Here is a 16,370-nt window from a genome sequence, read left to right on the forward strand (position 1 = left end):
CCCTGTGTTCAAGAAGGGCGACAAACATACAGCTGAGAACTATCGACCAGTGAGCCTAACATCAGTAACATGCAAAATATTAGAACTTATTATCTGTAGCCACCTACTGAACCACTTCGAAAAACATAATGTATTAACATCACTAAACAATGGCTTTAGATCTGGATTCTCTACTGAAACGCAGTAAATGGTCATCTTACATGACCTCCTGAACTCCTTTGAAAAAAACATCAAATGGACATAGCTATACTTGATTTTAGTAAGGCATTCGATACTGTGCCCCATGATCTCCTACTGCAGAAGATGTCGCATTACGGGATAAAAGGCCATCTCCTGACATGGTTGTCATCTTTCTTGAAAGGCCGGTCCATGAATGTAGTGGTGGAAGGTGAAAACTCAAGGAGCATACACGTAGACTCAGGAGTACCACAAGGAACAGTCCTAGGACCGCTGATGTTTCTCTGCCATATAAATGACCTGCCCTTGAGCGTCAAATCACAGGTTCGACTCTTTGCGGATGATTGTTTGTTGTATCGGCAGATAAAGAACACTTCAGACCATATTAAACTCCAAAAAGATTTATCGGAACTAGAAAAGTGGGCCTCCACATGGGGCATGAAATTTAATGCTAAAAAATGTTATATTCTAAGTGTCAAAAGTAAATCATCCCAGTTTTATGAACTCGATAATACTCTCGTGGACTCTAACCATTACCTTGGATTACTTATTTCAAATGACTTAACATGGTCTATCCACAAAGCAATCATCTGCAAAAAGGCAAACTCTACACTTGGATTCCTTCGCCGTAACTTGAAACATTGTCCACTAGAATGCCGGAAAATTGCCTTTATTGCACTCGTAAGATCTCAATTAGAATATGGCTCAATTATATGGGACCCGTACTTGAAGAAAAATATAGATAAACTAGAAAAAAATCAACGCCTAGGAGCACGCTTCATCCTAAACAACTACAAGACCAAGGAAGAAGGCTGTGTGACAGAAATGCTTAACACACTGGAACTTAGCCCCCTAAAGGACCGCCGTGTATCCAACAGACTGGTGATGCTCTACAAGATAGCAGGGGGTATGGTGCCGGCAGTAGACCCTGATCTTTACCTAACTAAACAATCAAATAAGCGCTGCATAAAAGTAAAGGCATACACGGATTATTTAACTTCTAATATAATAGATAGACGTGTTTCAAACAACACACGTTCATATAACATTCCATTTGCTCACACTGAACAGTATAAACATTCATTTTTTGTGGAAACACTTGTAAATTGGAACCACCTGGAAGACAGTGTTGTGTGCGCATCTACAGTCGAAAGCTCTCCCACAGCGCTACTAGAACCCCTCCCCCCGTAGAAATATGCCAAAAGTGGTCCTTCTACGTAACTGAACAGATACAGATACAGAAAATGTACATATTTTGTCGTTCTAGTTTCCAATGTTTTTTAAATAAAACCTTTGACAGGCTGTCTAAAATTACGTTAAGCTTTCTCAACACTTACTTGGTAAAATCTGGGATTACGATTTGTTATTTGTCCCACGTAAATTTAATATTTATCTTAGCACGTATCGCTATCCGTGTGCGATTTAACAGTTTTATGAAACTGGTTTTCACCAAATATCGATAACGGAAATCCGACAAATACACGAATAATTGCATTGTTTGCGTACATACTTCATCTTAGTACTTCTATTTTTAGCACAGAGGCTGACCTTAATTTTTATAATTATTTTTTTAAACAATAACAAAAGTAGAACTGAGTCCAAATTTAAAGTTCAATTAATATTTCTCAAGGATAACAAGTATTTTAAGTCCTGATTTTATCTTTTGGAGAGAAAAAATATTGACGGGAGACATACGAACGTTTCCGAACGCGTACGTTGCCCGGATGTAAAATGGCGTCGACAGAACTAAAATTGATCCAGTAGCAAAACCCGAAATTGTAGTCCATTGCCCCATCCATTTGCGCATTTTTTGCGTTCCGTTACTCACACTTTGATGCATTAATGGTAATGCATGCAAGGAAACTCCCAAGAATTGATGATGGGTAAGATATCGTGCAAAAAGTCCCAATATTATTGAAGCAATAAGCCGCCATTTTCGTTGTCAAAACTGAAAATATTGGTATGACTTGCCATGCTATTTACACTCCATTAGCTCTATTGATCTTTCGGAGAAATTATGTGTAGAATTAATTTGTGTCATTACAGGTATGCAGACAAGAGAGATGCCCAGTCATACCAGGTATACACACTGTCGGGTTGCGGAGTATCGGGACAACGGGTTCACATTAATATTTTGATGATTGAGTGCCGTAAAGCTGTATTTACTGTTATAAACTAACGGATTGTATAGTCAGATATCATTTTATAACATTTGTTCACTTACAAGCCCTTGAAGTAATTCATATGGCTGCAATATGGCTAAAAGTTTCCCTTGCCCGTGAACGAACAAGATATCAATCTTGATCTGATCATTTAAGCTTCATCAAACTTATTGCTTTATGAAGAAAGTGTATGCATTTTCTTTGAAAATTAGAATCAACATAGTTTCAGTGGTTCAACAAATATACCTTTCCGAGAAGATTGAAACAGGCCAGATATTGTTACTTTAAACACCTGCTTTAACATCATTCTAAGTACTTCAACCGCCACCACTTGAAATAACCATTGGTCACATGTTGGATGTGACATGTAAGAGGTTGTCAAATGGAGTTGTTGAACTGTTCAAGGTTATTAGTTTTCGGTGATTTTCATCTGTTGAAACATCAATGGACCATTCGCCAAAGCAATTATGCAACTTGTCGAGATCACTTGGCAAGGATCTTCAGTTAATCCATTGGGAAAAGCAACCATGTGCTTTTATTTATTGATACAATATAATCTAGTTATTGGTCAACTGGTCAACTGATTGTTTGAATGACAACTGGCGACTGACTGGTCTATTCCAGCAGCTAAAGCCAAAGTGGAAATTTAGTGACATGTAGCCTTTTAAAGAGGGTATATATATCCAGAGTTGTGGTCTGTATTCTGTTGTCACTATCTAAACCCTGTTGATTAATTGGCTACAACATCTTGAGCTTTGTAGGAATATTAAAAGAAATCCATGTCTAGAGGCTCAGCTTGTTAAAGTGGTATACACAAATTTTATGTAGACGGCTCATTTTCAAGCCTGTTTGGACATGAGGTTGACGATTGTTGGGCCCTACACAAACATCAACAAATAATATAAAACTAGTTGATATTGCCTGTCAATCGCTGCACTGTTATCGACAGTTGCCAGGCATCTGTGAAAAATATTCCTTAATTGGACAATTTTAGTATACCTGGCAACTGCTTGTACAACTGATTTGCAACTAGTCACCAAGTAAGCTGTCTTTGCTTTTTGTCACAGACATTTAAGGTACTTTAAATCGGTGTTTGTTGTACCCATCAGTTCTTAATAACTGTACACATATTGAACGAGCATGGCAGAATTTTCTGTAGTGTTAGGCTTTGTGAGTTAAATGTTCAGTATACAGTATTCTAATGTTGTTTGATAATTGTATTTCCTATTTAGGCTGGACAAGATCTTAATTATTTGACAAAGAAAAACAATTATTGTGTCTTTAAACTTTGTCTTTGTCTATGTTACCAGAGCAGTCAGTACCCATCAAAGGCGACCTATGGGAACCACAGTGACCGGTATGACCGCTCACCTAGCAGAAACAGCCCTGCATCACGCAATAGTCCCAGATACAGCAACAAGTCTTCCTACATTGAAAGGACTAAGGAAAAATATGATAGAGGTAGGACATGCGTTAGAATTATTCCTTGACACAAGCATTGATTTGATGATCAAAACATTACAAAGTGTAATTTGTGAAAAGCTAAACATCAATAAATAAATAGTGTTTCTTTTATTTATTACATAAATTTAGGTCGCCCTAAATTTCTTAAAAGTGCATGCAAAAATGATATTATTATTACTACATTGCACACACTAAAGCGAAAGTGTGGCTGACATTTTGTTACGTCATGAATCTATAAATAAACAGGTCATTTCACAGTGCGCATGCGGGTTAACACTTCCGTTTTGTTGTTTACATTATCAACAAGGTCAGAGGTGACAGACTGTTATTATCGGTACAATAATTATGTTGAATTAGTTTGCTTATGTATCAGAACCGCCCAAAAAACATGCCAACACTACTAACCTTGATGACTTAATGATGCGACCTTCGAGTTGTTACACTAACATTTACGGCACAAATACCGGAATCCTCCTATTCAACATTTTTTGCTTTATGCTTTGATCGAAACAACATAGAAATAAAATTCCCAAAGTTTTATTAATGCAATCAATGTATAAAATTTTACGACATTTTGGCGCAAAAATTAACATGCACAATTTTTCGGTCGTCTGCTCTTCCAGTATGTACTACACCTGTTGGGCAGTCTGATTGATTGATCAGCAGCTCTACTTAATATAAACTTGAGTTTTCACAAGCCAGATGTAATAGTCCAACTGTTTCTTAATCAAAAGCACTGACATATGACAAGACCTTGAACCATGACTTATTTAATGCGTATTTTACGAAAATCTAAAAATAGTACCAACCATCAAGTTTTTGTTTACACTGTATCCATCTTTGCTTTTGACTGAAAACAAAAGGGACTTAGACATTCTACCGCTTTTGAACCCAATCTACTGACTAGGAGACCCATATCTTCCTCTTGCCATCGCCAGAGGTTCATATGTCTGACACTGTACTATTAACTTGTCATTACATGCTGTTGAAAACATGTATAATATGGTGTTTAAAAGACACTGAATGTGCCTGCTAGATTTATTATTAAAATAGGTTAAGTAATGAAAAAAATGGAAGGGACTCCTAATTTCATGAAGGGACACCTGATTTCAAATGTTGGTGTCCCTTCTAGATCCCATGGAAAAATGGTTAGTGTCGACCCCTGCAAATACATCACTTTTCAGTAAATGTTTTGAAAGTTTATTTGTTAAATATTCATGATGAAAATGTCTTTGTCACCCATAAAAATATGTTGATTCCTTATGCAGCGTTTACCTATCATGTCTACGATCATGTCAAAATTCGCCGAAACCGCTATTTTGTCTGAACGATTTTCCGAGTTATTTTATCAATGTTCTATGTTTTGTAAGTTATTTTTTTAAGCAAGGGCAGTGATTTTTATTGTTATTTTATTCTAAAACATCAGCATATTAAACATTATTTTACAAAAGACAATTAAATAACAGCCAGGCTGAATATAACATTCGTACCCAATCCCGATCGTACCAAACTAAGATTCGTCCCCTACATTTTTTGTGCATTTATTTATTTGATTGCTTCAAATGTTTAACTGTCTTTGTTTTTTTCTTCATTTTACATGATATTTAGGAGAAGTATGTGACATCGCACGAAAGAAGACTTCAGAAAAGTACAATCATACTAACACAAACAAAAAGACAAATTTTAATTTTGATATTCAAACACACCCTTCTAAATTTTGAGAGAAAAACAACCCATTTTGTTAGAGTCTGAAAATCATGGAAAATGATTTAAATTGAGTATGAAAACAAAACAAATTATATGGTGGACCCCCCAAAACCCCCCTTGTGACAGGGCTGCACCCCTCTCACAACCACCCCCTATCGCCCCTATACGACTCATGTAGCTTGCCCTTTTCAAAACTCCATTCTGCCCTTTTCAAGTCCTGGCTGGAGCACTGGTGAAGGACATTCTTTAGAATTGTGCCTTGACAAGCATTGATTTGATGATCAAATCAAGCAAAGTGTGATTAGTTTTGGACTTTCTTAAGAATTGAGCCTTCAAGCAATGATTTAAATGATCAAATAAAAAAGTGTGATTTGTGTAGGACATGCTTTAGAATTGTGCCTTTGCAAGCATTGATTTAAGGATCAAAACAAGGCAGAAAGTGTATGATTTCTGTACAGATAAAAAAATAATAGTCTTTACAAAAGTTTTTTTTTTAATCATTTGCTTCGTGGCCACATAATCCCCAATTAAAAAAGTGCCAAATTATCACCAATAATGTTTTATCTGTACACAAATTGTATGTTTTCTTTTGATTTTGATTGTTAAAGTCGTATGAGTTAAACTTGATAATGCATTAAAAATACTTCATCAGCATTGTTGTCTTGGTCTTCAGGACCATTCAAGGTATCATAGGTATTTTTTAAGACGGAATACAGCTTAATCTAGTGCTTAAGCTGGTTTTGGAGGCTGAACACATTGCTAGTGTTATCATTGTTGGGAATAACTTGACAGTTTCAATTAAAATCGAGACTGCTGTTCATAATTGGAATGCATTTTTGAAGTATGTCTCTTTAAAACTAATTTATTGTCATGAGGCTTGTTGTAACATTAAGATTGTCAATAAAGGGATTATTATTTATTAGTATGTATTCGCACATCTTATATGCATAATCCAATGGATAACTTCGAATACTGTGACATTCGGCACCCTTTGGTGTCATTTTGATTTAAGTCATTGGTCGAAATTAAAACTAGCCTTGCACTGGAAAAATTATTTTGGAGCTTGCTCAACTCGAATTTTATGTCAGAACAGGACATCTTGAAAAAAAAAAAATCCCAAGCAACTAGGCTTGTTAATTCGAGTCTTCATTTCAATGACTATGAAATGATCCTCTTGATGATCAGAGTATAACCTGCCTTCCCTGTTTCAGGTACTGATGGCTCACCTAGCCGCAGAACTAACCACACTGGTAATGGAAGTGGCAGTAACCATAGCAGCTCTACTCACCATGGCAACCAGGACAAGAACAGGGGATCAAGCAACGTCAAGGACAACAAGAACGAGGTTTGTAGCAGCAAGATCATTCATTTCCTGGCAATCATGTTGCTCTGTGACTTTGATAAGGGCATGTCACACCAAGCTGATTTGGCTCGCACAAATTTTGGCATTTTTTATCAGTAATAGTATGACGGTTCAACAGTATCGTATCTCTAAGAATGGTAGTACATCGTCAGAACATCGGTGAAAAAGATGAGCAATGGCAGGCGATACTATCAATTTCTGAACATGCCTGAAAAGTTATGTTGGAGCAAGCAACAGCAGTTTTACTTTAATGTCATCTGTAATTGATTGGCGGCTCTCTGTTGGCCTCATTGTGTACCATAGTTGAATAAACTTTTGAACATGCTATAACAGGGATGTGATTTGTCCGCGGATTCGCGGAATTCCATGGATCAAATGGGGCCCTAGGGACCCCCCCCCCCCCCCCCCCCCCAAAAAAAAATGTTTTTATAGCTGATTAAAAAAGATACTAGTGTCCCAGTTTGCTTCAAATTTAAAGTCAGAAGAACCCTCAAAAGAGCTTCTAAAAAGCCAGTTTTTCATCTACGACAGTGTGCTTTTGACCCCAAAAGTGCCCCAAGAACCCATGGCCGAAATGGTTTCAGTCCCCCAGCTGCCAGGTCAATCACATCCCTGTATAAGAAATCTGCCGATGGACTACTTCAGCTACCAGACTTATCTATGTTTATGTGGGAGACTACATCCGTATTGCTTAGGCTAATTGTGCGTTTTTTTGTGATTCTCTCAAGGATGTTTATTGCGCACTCTGAATTAGTCCAGGGGAGGTACATCGGTCGTGTTTGACAGGCCCTATAAAAGGAAAATGCAATGAAACTTGTCACATCCTCATGAATGCATCCATAGGACTTGCAATTTACATATAACCATCAGCCCTGAAATTCTGACTGAGGAGTCTAAGGAATAGATTTATGCACACAACATATTTCATGAAATGCATCATTCTTATTCACATGTTAATGAATTATGGGCATCAGGAAAGTTTTGTATATATATTAAGGCCACACCAAATTGATATTTCGTTCCACGGATTTACCACTCCTATTTTTTTGAAAATGTAAAAAAAATATTTTTAATTTTTTTGTGCGCCCGCACCTGCATTTTGATCGCCAAGCAGATTTTTTCAGGTAATAATTTATTAAAGGCTAAAAATAATCAAGTATAATTTTTCTACGCTAGTTTTCGTGTTTTTGTAAAGTGAAGTTACCGATGCGTAGTGTTTTTATACTGTATATCGATCGGTTTAGCATGGGTTCAATAAATTCAATCAAAATGGCGGCTTCCGGTATAAACAATGTGGCTCGATGTTTGGAAATTAAATCTTATTTTTGAAAATAAATATGTTTTAAGCATGCTTGAAGTCATTGTTGATCGTCTTATGCACTAAAAGATCATTATTTAAAGCAATCATTATGCAATAAAGCATGTGTATCTAAGACTGGTAGCGATTATATTGCGTAATTAGTGACTCGTTTTGAATGGAAATCGGACAGGTCAACTTAACTGGAACATGAGTCATTGTTTGGTTCAAATTGATGTATCAAGCTCATTTTTGATCAAATTCTGACAAAACAACAGTTTTGAACAAATATCTTTTCACAAATAGCGATATAAACAATGGTCTGGATATACCTCAACATAAGTAAGCCTAAGTTTATCACCTTATATTTTGTTTTTATTTGCAGCATAATCCGGGATTGTAATGCACTTGTCAATTGTAACCACTGCCCCGCCCACCCCTCGCCCTTGTTCCAGGGGTATACCGGGGACAGCAGAGGCAATGGGCTGTGTTTTTACCTTTCAGGTGGCCCCGCAATACCTAGTGAATGTGGTTTTGTCTTCATATTGAAAATAATTGGGAATGGGCCTCACATAGGTATTCGGGGTTGCAGGGCCATCTGGCAGGGATTTTACCAGCAGTGTGTCTGCAGGTCGGGTATTTTACCTGGGTTTTGAGAGACCGGAAGTCAAAGTCCCCGCTATTCCAGACTTAGGGGGTGGGGGGCATATACAATTGGCTGGTGCATAAAAACATCTAAATAACCAAAAAAAGTACTCTGAAAAATACCCTTGTTCTTTTTGTTTTAATAAGCACATGTCATTGCATTTCCTGTGATAATAAAAACAAAATTTAGTCTATGTTATATGGAGTCTGATGTTTGATGATGCCTGTGTAAGTGATCATTTTTTACAAATCCCAAATCAATCCTAAGTTATTTCTAAATACAGTTGCATATGATGTTAAACTGATTCAGGTAGATTTATATAAGTCGTTTCAAACTTTTTACTATAAGCAGGGTTATTTATTATTATGAATGATCGTCATATTAAAGTACGTTTTAATTATATAAGAAATAAGATTTATCCATATAATGTTTGTACTAAACAGGGATGAATAAATAGTATGTATTACGACATTTTCCCAATGTCCATTAGAGGTTCAGTTCAAGATGGCATTGGGTTTAAGGGCAATTATTTTGAACAATCTTTCTTATTTATATTGAATATAAGGAAAAATATTTTTCGCTCTTAGCTCGCTTCTGTTTTTATGAAATCTGACAAAAAAAAATTTTTTATTTTTTTTTCGCTCGTTCGCTCCAAATTTTTTTGGCAAAAATCCGAGGAACTAAACATTAATTTGGTGTGGCCTAAATGAGCAAAACAATGAGTCTCATGAAAAATCAGTTTTGTCCTTTGCTGTTTACAGGCCCAGAAGTCAGCGATTCGAGTGTGTGGGGACTGGTCAGAACACCTCAGCTCCTCGGGGAAAAAGTATTACTACAACCTCAAGACAGAGGTCTCACAGTGGGAGAAACCCAGAGACTGGAGTGATACGTAAGTCAAAGGGAATATTAATTTGGGACCGGGAGACTGTTATCCGAACATCAAAATTAACATTTTGGATGGAAAATTTTTAAATCAAATGCTGCACTCGTGGCCCTGGTATGTACAATGAAGATTTTGAACAAGCTAGCACACTTTTATGTTTTCTGCAAGGCATGGAGTATGCAGGGATTACCTTGTTCTTTGTCGAAATCAGCGTCACACTTATGTCACCGATCTATAACTTTTGAATGCTTTTATGTATAGTCTTGAAACTTGGTTTGCTCATTGGCCATGTTCAGAATACGACCCATATAGGTTTTGGGGTCAATAGGTCCAAGGTCATGTTTAAGGTATAAGGTGTTATTAAGTTAGACTTGGAATAGTGTTTCATTCTGTTATCTTGATTTCTGACATTCACATAGACTGTTTAACACTAGTGCATGAGTTCAGTAAATGTTTGTTAATCTTCCATTAGGTTGAATAAATGCTTTAAAGATGCACTATTACTCCCAAGTAAGATTTAACACATTTAATACAATTGTTTTAATATACCAAGGATGAATAAATGTCAAAACAATGGTGCTTATGAAGGATACTGAGTTTAATTTGAAAGAAATGTGCACTGCAGTATATCTTTTAGCATTCACCAATCATTTTTGCTTTTTCAGCTATTAAATACACGGTTACAATATTGTTATCAGTAATTAATATTTTGCATAAATGCATTATTTAGTAAGTAGTTTAGGGTTTATCACTCAAAATATATGTTTGTTATTCAAGAGTATGTATTGATTTTGAATAAGAGTGTCCCGTTAAGCATTTACACTTTAAAAAAATGCCAAAATGAAAAGATGCATGTTTTGCTATAAAACCTGCCCTGCCCTATTTAACTAGTAGGCACTTACCTTTTTTCAGAGCTGCCACACGACCAGACCGACATTCAATTGACTCAAGATCAAGTAATGACAAACACAACAAAGGTAATAAAAACTTCTTGATTTACAAATCATTATTGTCAAAGACTTCATAAAATTGAATGTCTTTATTTGAGTGATAAATTTTTGGCAGCATGTAGGGGTGAGAATTGTCCGCATATTTTTATGTTTTATATGCAAACAGAGTAAAATATACTATAACAGATATTTTTAAAGGCAACCCTAGGCTTTTATATTCTTAGACCCTGGAGCTTAGGTGGGTCCCTGGACCCCCGGCCAAAAGTTAAATACTAGTTCTACCCATTTGTCAACTAAAAGCATTTAGCATCTGAATGGATGCTCTGTGTGTGAAAGACTTTCCTAACCATTATGTAAGAGAAAAATGAAATTTTATTTTGCCTGACATTTTTACCCATCACTGTAGCTGATACTTGGCTACTTCTCCAAGAGCCAGACGCTGTTTTTTCCCCTAAAATAGGCACTGAAATTCACCCATTTTATTATACCCCCACAAACGAAGTTTGAGGGGGTATACAGGAGTGAGCTTGTCGGTCGGTCTGTCTGTCAGTCGGTCTGTCGGTTTTCATGGTTTCCGGACGATAACTCATGAAAAGCTAGATGGATTTGAACAATTTTTGGTACACAGGTGTAACATCAGAAGATACAGGTCAAGTTCGATATTGGGGCTGGTGGGGCCATGGTCAAGGTCACTGTTACTAAAAATAGAAAAACGGTTTCCGGACGATAACTCATGAAAGGCTAGACGGATTTGAACAATTTTTGGTACACAGGTGTAACATCAGAAGATACAGGTCAAGTTCGATATTTGGGCTGGTGGGGCCAAGGTCAAGGTCACTGTTACTAAAAGTAGAAAAACGGTTTCCGGACGATAACTCATGAAAGGCTAGTTTTTCTTGTCAGCAGTGTGACTTCTAAATTACTCAACAGATTTAAATAAAACCATACATGCATGATAAAAGAACATGCAGTGTGCAGTAACCTTGGAGATATGGCCTCTTTTCAAAGGAATGGTTTGCCATTCCTGTGTCCAGGCGGCATTTGGGGGTATTCGTCACTCCTGTGACAGCTCTAGTTTTATATAATGAGTATCTCACAACTCATTAAATGATGTTTCTGAGTGATATATTTACTGCTTCATTGATATTTAATCCCTTTGTTCCCAAATTTTTTAAAAATGTACTCTGAATATTTTTCCACAAAACTAAAAAAAACATGTTTTTTTCTCCGACAAAAAGGACTACGATGTTTTCTCCAAAATTGGTAAAAAAGCCCTGACAGTAATTAACACGCATGCATCTTGGAATTGCAGTCTCAAGTCTGATGATTTTAATAAATTAATCCTCAATAAATAGCAGTCAGTCCTTAAGCTAACATTGTTTAGAAAAAATCATTTTCTGCATCATCCCTGTTATTCTCGCATACATTACAGAGGACAAGCGTCGGCATTCAAGTGGAGGACTGGAGAAACGAGAGAAACACCTCGGTGACCTCAAACACCTTGTCGTTGATGGTAACCCTAAACCAGATAAAATGTACTTGTTTGAAAAACTGCAACAGAGTCAGTCAAAATTACAAGCAGAAAATCGTGCAAATAAACAGTTCGAGCACAAAGACTTGCAGAGACGGACAGACGAAGGCATTGTGTGTGATTACTCGAACTCAAAGTCTTCTAGTCGACCAAGGCGGGACAGTGAGGGGGCACGGACAGGGGGATCAAGACAGACTTCTAAAAATGGTGAGTTGGTATTGGATGTATGGGTGGGGGTGGGGGTATGAGGGGGCGGGGGTTTGGTGGATATACACATCATACATGGATTTACTTGGATTTTACACAGTATTGGATTTATAACCAGTGGTAAGTAGACAATTTTGTTCTTATTTGCTTTCATATCGAGCATGTTTGTTTTTTGATGAAACAAATTCACAGGGATGTGATTTGTTTGCGGAATTCCGCGGATCGAATGGCCAATAAGTGGACGTAGACGTATTATACGTCCGGAAAATCGCCATAAATGTCCCAGAATTTGACCGCGGGTGTTTTGAAAATTCCTTTTAATAGCCTTGTACGCCTCTTTTAATGAGACCAGACGTTTTCATATGCTGTGCACCATTGACTGCTTAAAATATGCTGAACTGCCCTTTCTTCCCATATGCCTTGTACGTGTCATAATTTATGACAGCTTATTGTGTGTAATTAGCAGCCGACCTGTGTATTCTTAAACGGCCATCTTCTAATCCGATAATTAGGAAGAGCCAATTAGTGAAACATCGCCAGGAGGCGGAGTTATTGAATGTCAGCAAATCAGAATATACAATGAGAACCCGTTATTTTATTTATTTATTTTACCTGAAAAAATTTATTTGGTTGCTTTCAGTTGTTTAAGTTAATATTCCAGTTTGCTTCAAATTTAAAGTCAGGAGAGCCCTCAAAAGAGCTTCTAAAAGCCATTTTTTCTTCTACAGCTGTGCGCTTTTCACCCAAAGAGCCCCATAAGCCCATGGCCGAAAATGTTTCAGCCCTTCAGCTGCCCGGTCAATCACATCCCTGATTCAGGACATTTCACTAACCTTTGTTTTGATATTTTTGGTGTCAGCGATGTAGCATTGTGCAAACACTCTGCCATTACTAAGAATGTTTGATATTCAAATGAAAAATGGAACACATTTTGTCAAGAGAACATATGCACATGTACTGCAAGGTCCTTACCTCTTATGACCTTGTGAAACTGATCAAAACTGTTTATTCACCCAAAAACTCGCTGAATCAGTGTGTATAAAATTGCCAGGGCATCTTTCAAAAACTAGTCTTAGCATTAAGTCGAAAAATGAAATAAAGAAAACTTCATACCCATGTTGCCAGAGACAATTGTAGTACACGTTCAGGTAAACTGCTTTTTGTGTGGAAGAATTTATGACTTCTTTCAGGAAAAAACAATATCACATTTTTCTTAAACATTCTCTTTTAGTTCTAGGAAAATTATCAGTTTGGAAAACAATCTTCCCAAATAAATATGGAAAACAATGGTTCTTATGAAGGATACCATTTTTTATTTGAAAGTAAGGTGTATAAAACACAGTATTTCTGCCTTATGAGACGATAGTTGATCTCGATAAATCTTTTAGGACCTACCAGTCATTTAATATTTTTTCAGCTATTAAATACACGGTTACAATCTTGTTATCAGTAATTGATATTTTCCATAAATGCATTATTCAGTATGTATATATGAGGGGTTATCACTCAAAATTTATGTTTGTCATATTTATTATAAATATGAGTATCACTAAAAATATTTCATGCCCTACAGGACTTGACGCTTATTCTAATACTTGGTTGCCCTTCGGGCAACCACCTAGCCATTTTCACTTGCCCGAATGGATTTTTTACTTGCCCAATTTTTGGGGGCTCATTTTGTTGTTATACTTCACATCAGAACCCATTTCCAGATTCAACCTGCACATCAGGGCTTGCTGTATTTGAAATAAATCAGTTGTCATGAAATTTGTAACTAATAGCACATACATTCAAATTATTAAGGATGAAATAAAATTGAATTATAAGAACCAACAGTCAACCTCTTATTATCTTAGCCTTGTAATCTTACATTTATTTTGAAGTAAATTACAATTTATCGCAATGTAAAGTGAAATCGTAAAGTTCCAAAAACCGAGCATCCGAAAATTGGAGCAGTCCGAAAAATAGCCAAAATGACCATTCTCGCTGTGTCTGAGTCCAGGAAAATTGTTTCCCCAAGACTCGACCCAGCGTCATTTTCGTTTCTTTTTATAGCTGATCTTTTTCTCGGATGACTTAGCCTTTTTTCGTTTGAAACATTAAAAAAACTTGACAGCGTCGACTGTCAAAACATCATTTGACGTTTCATGTACATTGTGAGGGCATTAACTGGAATGCTAGCTATATGGATTTGGTGCAGCTCACGCGATTGGCCAACGGATCTAGACGGAATTACTCGAGCTCTATCGGAAAATATTCTGCAGTCTTCGCCATCGTAGTTTCGAATGAAAATGTCAGAGGAGCTCCGTTTGACCCGATTTTTCGAGTCAAAAACCAATGAGTGCATTAGTTTCGGTTTGATAAATACTCTCCAAGAAGGAGATTACGGACTACTATTTTTAACCAGAAAAGTTGCCACTATGACAAGTTTTTTTTGTTACTGCCCGATCGGGCAGGTAGATTCTAAAAACTACTGTCCGCCTGCAAAAATTACTTGCCCCGGGCAATCGGGCAGTGGTTAATGTCGAGCCCTGCCCTATTCAACTGGAAAAGCAAAAAGAGGCCAGTATTGGTGTACACTCACAGTACATTGCTTTGTTATTACGCGGTACGTAGTGTAATGGCAGTCTCGTAAGAGTCTTCATTTTCTGGTGCGAACAATTAAATGTGGTCATTTAACATTTTTTGGCAACACTCTACCCAGTCTATCTAAACCATACACATAATTATACAACTATTAAGTGATCATTGGGTGCAATTTTTGTATAATTTTTTTTTTAAAATGTGTTCTAAAGTGCCATCAGAATGGCCCAGAATGTAGAAAATTTATGTAGCATTAATTTTCAACATATTGGACCATTGGCAGGGTTCGAATTTAACTTTGAGGAGCACTCGCAAAATTTTGTGTGTACATTTTGAGGCAACTCGCAAAATGACAAATCAACTTGCAATTTTATTATTTGCTTTATTCCCTTATAATATTGTCTAATTAAAGTAGAAATTAACACCTAAGACATATTATGAATATTGAAAAGTATCAATCTTGAGTGACTCGACTACTCGAACTTGTTGATGTCTTATTCTATTTGGGGGGTATGGAAAGACTCGTCTGATGCTGGCAGCTTTTTGATAACAAAGCTGTCCAATAATTTGACATTGTTCACTTTGTACATTTACCCTCGCCATCGGGTAATTTAATACCCATTCGACAAGCACTCTACAGATTTCATGAAGTCTATAAGTATTAAAAACAATAAAATAATAAATTTAAAATAAAAAAGCAACAGTAAATGTAGCGTGGATACTTTGGACCATGAAATATATCGATCAACGAAGTCTATTCATTTTGACAGTTGCGCGGAAATGTATTTAAAGGATGATGGGGTTTATATATAGTGCGCAAAAGCGCTAAATTTAGCCAATGATTGAGCTAGGTGATAATTACGTCATTCGTATTTACTTTGTATTATGCACGCCTTGGAGCATCCCGGAAAGATTCGAGATAAAACTCGGCCTTTTCCGTATTTGTTCTATTTTTGAAAACCTACTAGAGCGTGACTCCGTACTGTCTTCTTTATACCGGTAGTGTAAACATGCCACTTATAGGCTGTTTACACTCGACTACATATCGGAATTAAGTTCATGTTTATTCTACTTTCCGTTTAACATTTTGTGGTCTAGAAAAAGCCACTCGCAGAATTTTGCGAGCTTGAATAAAAGTCACTCGCAATTTCCAAATGTCGCTCGCATTTTGCGAGTATGCGAGTCTAAATTCGAACCCTGATTGGACCAATTGTTCAGAACTTTGTTACTTGAACAATATGATTAACAACCAGGTGTAAACTTTTTAACATTATGACTTATTTTATCATGTGCTTCCATATTGAAATATAAAGAAGTACAACTGAAACTTTCTGTGATTGGCCAATCATATTCCGGAAACAAGCAGGGAATAAACAGAGACCTCTGCATTTTGTTATTTA

At 36.6% G+C, this 16,370-nt stretch overlaps 1 protein-coding gene across 1 annotated transcript in view; it reads left to right on the forward strand.

Moving 5' to 3' along the window:
- The first annotated feature begins 1,754 nt into the window (after positions 1–1,754).
- LOC128240719 (WW domain-containing adapter protein with coiled-coil-like) overlaps positions 1,755–16,370 on the forward strand; it is a 36,016-nt gene continuing 21,400 nt past the window's right edge. Inside the window, exons 1-7 of the mRNA XM_052957504.1 lie at positions 1,755–2,060; positions 2,224–2,257; positions 3,650–3,800; positions 6,722–6,855; positions 9,578–9,705; positions 10,612–10,676; positions 12,082–12,387. Of these exons, the coding sequence (XP_052813464.1) occupies positions 2,020–2,060; positions 2,224–2,257; positions 3,650–3,800; positions 6,722–6,855; positions 9,578–9,705; positions 10,612–10,676; positions 12,082–12,387 (859 nt within the window). The 5' untranslated portion in view covers positions 1,755–2,019. The remainder of the gene's footprint in view (positions 2,061–2,223; positions 2,258–3,649; positions 3,801–6,721; positions 6,856–9,577; positions 9,706–10,611; positions 10,677–12,081; positions 12,388–16,370) is intronic.

The sequence above is a fragment of the Mya arenaria genome, chromosome 7, assembly GCF_026914265.1.
Source record: "Mya arenaria isolate MELC-2E11 chromosome 7, ASM2691426v1".
In the NCBI taxonomy this organism is placed as follows: Eukaryota; Metazoa; Mollusca; class Bivalvia; order Myida; family Myidae; genus Mya; species Mya arenaria.